Raw genomic sequence first — 5,936 nt, forward strand, 5'->3', positions numbered from 1 at the left:
GGGTGCGAGAGCTTCAGCCACAGACTCGACGCGTCGAGAAGTCCCAACGAGCAGATCCGAAAATCGACGTCTCGTTCTCAACGCGTCGAGATGCCGAAGGGCTGGCCGAGAGTTTCCAAAGAAGGCGCGGAAATTTCCAAATCTCTCCCGATTTGACTCTCGCTATAAAAGGACGCCTTCCTCAACCCTAGATCAGAATTATGCTCAGTTTTGGAGACAAGAAAGAAGAGAATTGAGAGCCACAAATTGTCTTGGGAAGTAAGAAACAAGCTAAGGATATTTGGGAGAATCGCTTGGTTTAATTCTTGTACTCCTTAGATTATTTGTAAACTCTTAATTATTGTTATTTATTCCATCTTAGCCATGTGTTGCTAAGTTTTCTTAGAGATTCTTGGGTAAAAGTATTTATGAACCTATGTGCCTAGTTCTTTAATTGTTAATATATTATTATTTGGGTTTTAACTTGTGTTGCAATTGTGATTTATATTGTTTGATACTAGTAGTTAATGGCCGTAATTACTTGCTTCATAACTTTCTTTATGTCACAACGGGAGATGGGCATAATTTAGGGCACACACAATTGCACTTAACTGTTGCACATTGGGAGAGGGCAAATATGTTATGGAGTTTAATTCTTGATTGTTGCACATCGGGAGATGGTAGTAATTAGGGATTTATCATGAATGCTTGTTCTTTTATTGTTGGGTGTTTATATCACGGGAGTGAATATTCACATATGATAGAGATTACGGGAGTAACTCTTTCTACTGTTTGCATTCTCACACTTGTTAAACCCAGATTTTAATATTGTTCTTAAGACTGGCACTAGGTGATTAAATACATAAATCATAGGAATCTCACTCTTTCTCAATTGTTTTCATAAACTTGCATACTTGTTTTTTTGTTAGTTTTGCAATTAATCAACCGTCATGTCTTTCTTTAGGATTAGCTTCTCGTGAATAAATTAGTAGCTATTGCTTAATACCCCACTTTTCTGTGGATTGATAACTCGATACTCCGAGTATTATTTGTTTGAGAAATATATTGCATTCACGGATACCTCAACAAAATAACATGGTTAGTAGTTCTCATTCGTGAACTTGGACTCACAGTAGCAAAACCACCTTGACTCTGGTGTGACATCTTAGTACCACTTATATGTGTGCAAACCCTGTTTTTCATACTTGAACTAAACATGTAAAAATAGACTACCACTTTGTTCATGACAAAGTAGCATCAAAGAAGCTACAAGTGAACTACATTTTTACAAAGGACCAACTTGCAAAGATCTTCACCAAATCACTCACTACGACTAGATTTAATCTTCTAAGGGACAAACTCGATCGATGTCCTTTTTAGAGAACCTTAAGCTTGATGGGGAAGTAGGGGTGAGGTTAAGATTCCGTATTTTATCAACTTTAGAGTTTCTTATTTTTTGTGTATTATTGTGACTCTACCTTTACCGGTCCTACCCTCCTAACCTAGCTAGGACTAATTCCCGTGTCCCTATAAATACATCTCTTATTGTACTTTGTAAATATCAATAATAATACTCTATAAATATTATTGTTCTCATCTAATGTATATAGTCTCTCCTCTTCTTTTGTTTTTTTTTTTTAAGAAAAATATTGATTTATTAAAAAACATTAGGAAAGAACAAGGTTTGAGGGTTTTAAAGCCTCCCAATTGGAAATTTGGTTATGAATTAGCATTGCATTATGGATAAGTAAATCATTTGTTTTCTGTTGAACCACAACCGCTGAGAGAGCAGGCATGGCAGAGCAGGGCAGCAAACAAGAAGCAGTGATACATTACAAATAAAAACCTTAACCTGTATAGTATACCATAAAATTTGGGAACATGATTGATCACAAACAAAAGAAAGCTTTCTCTAATGCATAATATAATGGGATTGAAAAGAAAAAAAGAAAACGCAGAATTGATAAACTCCCAGAAGGCCGGCCTGCCCTCCTCAGCTCATCTTACAAGCTGGTTTCTAGCCGCTGCAGTCTGGCCGGCCGATCGCCGGATAGATTCAATCCTCTGCAGTCTGATCTGCTCTCTAAATTTGGCTATAAACTCGTCAGCTTTCTTATCAACATCCGGCGGCCCTCCATCTCCACTACTGTTATATTCACTACCATTTTCTGCCACCATATTCTCGTCGAAGAAATCATCTTCGTCTTCCATCTCTGACTCTTCGCCTTCCCCTTCGCCTTCTTTCTTCACAAAATTTTCTTTGGCTTTTGCAATGGCATATGACCTGCCTCGCCCGTTGAACGGAGTAAATGATAATGTTCTTGCAGATTTCCCGGCAGCTTCTTCACCTTTCACCTCGTCGGGTATTGGTATTTCCGCCGGGACACTCCTAACGCTTCGCCGCAGCTCCTTCTCTGAAGAAGACCCATAATCTTCCTTCTTCTTGGCGGCTAGCGCGCTTGATTTCATCGACGACGACTTGCCGAGGAAATAATGGGGAGGCGGCGGGGGAGGAGCGGGAGTCGTCTTCGTCTTTCTCGCCATCTCTTCAAGAATCCTCAGCTGCTGGGAGGATTCCGGTGAAGGGGATGGTTTTTTCGGCGACGGCGACGGTGAAGGGGAAAGCTTGTTTGGAGAAGGGGAGGTGGAGTTAGGTCTGGTAAATGATTGAGACCTGAAGGACCTTGGCTCTAACTTGTTAAATTCAGGGTCCTCCGCCATTGATGAAGATGAAGAAGAAAACAGTTTAGATTCTTCCTTCATCTCCATTCTCCCTGATCTTGATCTCCAAGGGATTGGAGAAGGAAGAACCAAATTCTCCTCTCCCTTATTATTATTATCCTCCATTGATTTGCTCCAAAATCGCTTCGAACCAGATTTCATCTTTGCCTCTTCCTTTAAATCATCATCAGCCTCTGCAACTCTCGATTTCAAGCTCCTAACAGGCAAAAGAAGGGGCTTCTCGCCCACTTTTGAACTCTTAACAGTCTGTTCTTCAACACCATCTTTAGCCACAACTACAACTGCTTCACCCCTACGGTACTGATTATTCCATGTCTGCATAACTTTATTATCGCTACTACTGTCATGATCATCGAACACAGAGCCATCCTCAGACTCATCATCAAAAACAGATGAAACCTGAAGCAATCTAGAAACATAGGACTGGGCATTATCAAACTTTGTTGTTGCAAACCCATTATTTTCCTTGTCTATCTCGTCGCTTTTCCGGCTAAACAGGCCGTAAGAGACGGCGATCCCGACGAAGATGAGCTGGAGGATTTCCCAGCTTCTGGTGTGGAGAGATTGGTTGATGGAGTCGGGAGGGGGTTGTGAAGGGAAAAGAGGGAGCAGAACCAGGAAAAGTGTAACGATTAGAGCTTTGAACAAGAAGTGGTTGTAGTAGTACTTACTTGGATTGTGAGTTGCATGGTTGAGTTGAGGTTCTGAGTCCGCCATTGATGGAGTTAAGAAGAAGAAGGAGAAGATGGCGAAGAAGGAGAGAAGTGTGAGGAGGAGCAGAGGAAAAGTATTATAGAGAGAAAAAGAAGAAAAACAAAGAGAGTGATGATGAGGAAAGTTTTTGGGAGCAGTGACTTTGATTTCTCATTTTCTTCCTTCAACATACCTTTATTTGCCTTTTATCTATTCCCATGGATAGACATTCTTGCCCTTTCCATTCCCTTCTCAGGAATTTACTAGCTGTAGTTATCCGAGTATTAGCGATTATCATGAAATTGTGTACTAATTTATACTATGTACAACCTGTTTACTGTTTAATGTTACTTGGGTTGTACTAGGTACTGTCAACACTTGTTTCATAGTGCTCAATGCAATTAATATAGCATGGATGACTATATTGGATATAAATCAACATGATATTGAGCAACATGTTAGAAAATTTTCTCCAGTTTATATATATAAATGGATTAATCTTTCTTCTGATTGTTCGAGTATAATCATAATTTTAAATTGACTCTTTGACTTCTAATTGAGAAATATTTCGTCTTTTCCTTCATAATTAGTCTTATATAGTTATTAGATTAGATAGTGTATATATATCTAGAAATGATATGAGTTTATATTTGGGGATAGTTATACTAAATTGTTTGAGATTTTCAAAATTATTCTTCTAATTAAAAATCCTAAACTAAATTTTATAAGACTAGATTTTTTGAAATTTCGTTATTCGTGACAAGCTTCCTCTTTAAGAACATGAGCATAATTGTATAACTAACCTCTAGGACATCAGTCTGGCTTCATATCTCGTGGTTGGTCGTGGGACATATTATCTACTGGGTCTAACTACCTAGACTCTGGAGATATTAATTGGGTACTTGAAGCGGGATATCCAACACTTATTATTATTATAACTCCAACCCTAACTAAAACTCCTAGCTTTTTTTTGAATGCTACTGGCTCTATTACATTGTAGTATCTGTTCATATACTTTCTCAACCTACTAACGCCTCCACTGAGGCTCGAACTCATAATCTTCCAAATGGAAGTCCAACCCGGATACCATTGGACCACATAGCTAAATAGCATAACAATTAAAATTCTAATCAAATCTAGATTTCTATTTATTTACCAGGACTATGTGGTCTAATGGTATCCGGGTTGGACTTCCATTTGGAAGATTATGGGTTCGAGTTTCTTGAAAAAGTATATGAACAGATACTACAATGTAATAGAGCCAGTAACTTTCAAAAAAGAAAAAAAATTTCTATTTATTTATTAGCTTGAAAGATAAAATCTCTTTAATGAGGAATAAAATAAAGTTGGTGGGTGAGGGGCAAATTGGGAAGGGATAAAATGAGGGTAGCAAAGAGGTTGCGTGGGATGTGGTTAGGATTCTGCTTTCGGAGTGCGTACGCTAGCTTTTTGTGGGCCTCGTTTTTAATTACATTAAAAATAATGTCATCCATGTCCTTGCAACTTTGGTTGGAGGCTATGCTTTACTTTCTCTTGTCTTCTCTCTTCACATTCTGTCTCTTCAAGGACCACACACAACCGGATCTCAAATAACTGATTCTGCAAACGAAACATAATTTTTGTATCATATGATTAAGAATTTGATTCTTTCCCTTCAAAAAAATAAGAATTTGATTCTTCCCAAAATCTTTTCAGTCAAATTCATAGCACATTATCTTTTTAATGTGATTTATATCTCTTGTGTGATTTGTAGGTTATTACATTAAAGTAGGATTTACTCAACGTATATTTTTACATAATAATGGTGTGGTTCTCTTGTAACCAAACAAAATAAATAAAAATAAAAAACAACCACACAGAATGCTTAGTTTTTTGGGAAAAAGGTCAAATAGGCCCTCGAACTTTAATTTAAAAGTCAATTAGGCCCCTAAACTTTTTGAAGGTGCAATTACATCCATCAACAATTCATTTAAGTGCAATGAAGTCCAAAAACAAATTAATGACCTGCTATCACAGGTCATTAGGGTTCAGGCCACCTTCGGGCGAATTTTCTGACAAAAAAAAAAAGTGACTGGTGAAATTTTCGACTAAAGAAGTGACCGGCGAAATTTTCGACAAATCTAGGTCGGTTGCTGGTCACATTTTTTTGTCAGAAAATTTGTCGGAAGGTGGCATGAGCCCTAATGACCTGTGATAGCAGGTCATTAACTTATTTTTGGACTTTATTACACCTAAATGAATTATTGATGGGTGTAATTACATCTTTAAAAAATTTAGAGACCTAATTAACTTTTAAGCTAAAGTTCAAGGATTTATTTGACCATTTTCCCTAAAAAAAATTTCTTCCTTCTTTTTCTTTTCTTCCCGTTTTGGATACATTGTAACAATATTAGTCTGAAAGGAACTATTTAAAAAAAAAAAAAAAAAAAAAAAAGAGAGAGAGAGAATAAACATGGTGGTCCCACCAAAAAAATTTTGTCTTTAGTGATCTTAAAATTAAGTAGGTAACATTCTCATGACAA

At 37.3% G+C, this 5,936-nt stretch overlaps 1 protein-coding gene across 2 annotated transcripts; it reads right to left on the reverse strand.

Annotated features, from left to right (window-relative positions):
• Positions 1-1,791: 1,791 nt before the first annotated feature.
• On the reverse strand, positions 1,792-3,577 carry LOC109185426 (MAP7 domain-containing protein 1-like). Of its 2 annotated transcripts, none has more exons than XM_019335455.1 (2): positions 2,615-3,577; positions 1,792-2,572 (listed from the first exon to the last, which is right to left on the reverse strand). In XM_019335455.1, exons 1-2 carry the CDS (start codon positions 3,436-3,438, stop codon positions 1,978-1,980), a joined length of 1,419 nt encoding a protein of 472 aa, XP_019191000.1. In that variant the 5' UTR covers positions 3,439-3,577; the 3' UTR covers positions 1,792-1,977. The 2 variants fall into 2 exon arrangements, with proteins under 2 accessions (XP_019191000.1, XP_019191001.1); XM_019335456.1 differs by having other exon boundaries at positions 1,792-2,568; positions 2,611-3,577.
• Positions 3,578-5,936: the final 2,359 nt, after the last annotated feature.

The sequence above is a fragment of the Ipomoea nil genome, unplaced genomic scaffold (genome assembly GCF_001879475.1).
Source record: "Ipomoea nil cultivar Tokyo-kokei standard unplaced genomic scaffold, Asagao_1.1 scaffold1317, whole genome shotgun sequence".
In the NCBI taxonomy this organism is placed as follows: Eukaryota; Viridiplantae; Streptophyta; class Magnoliopsida; order Solanales; family Convolvulaceae; genus Ipomoea; species Ipomoea nil.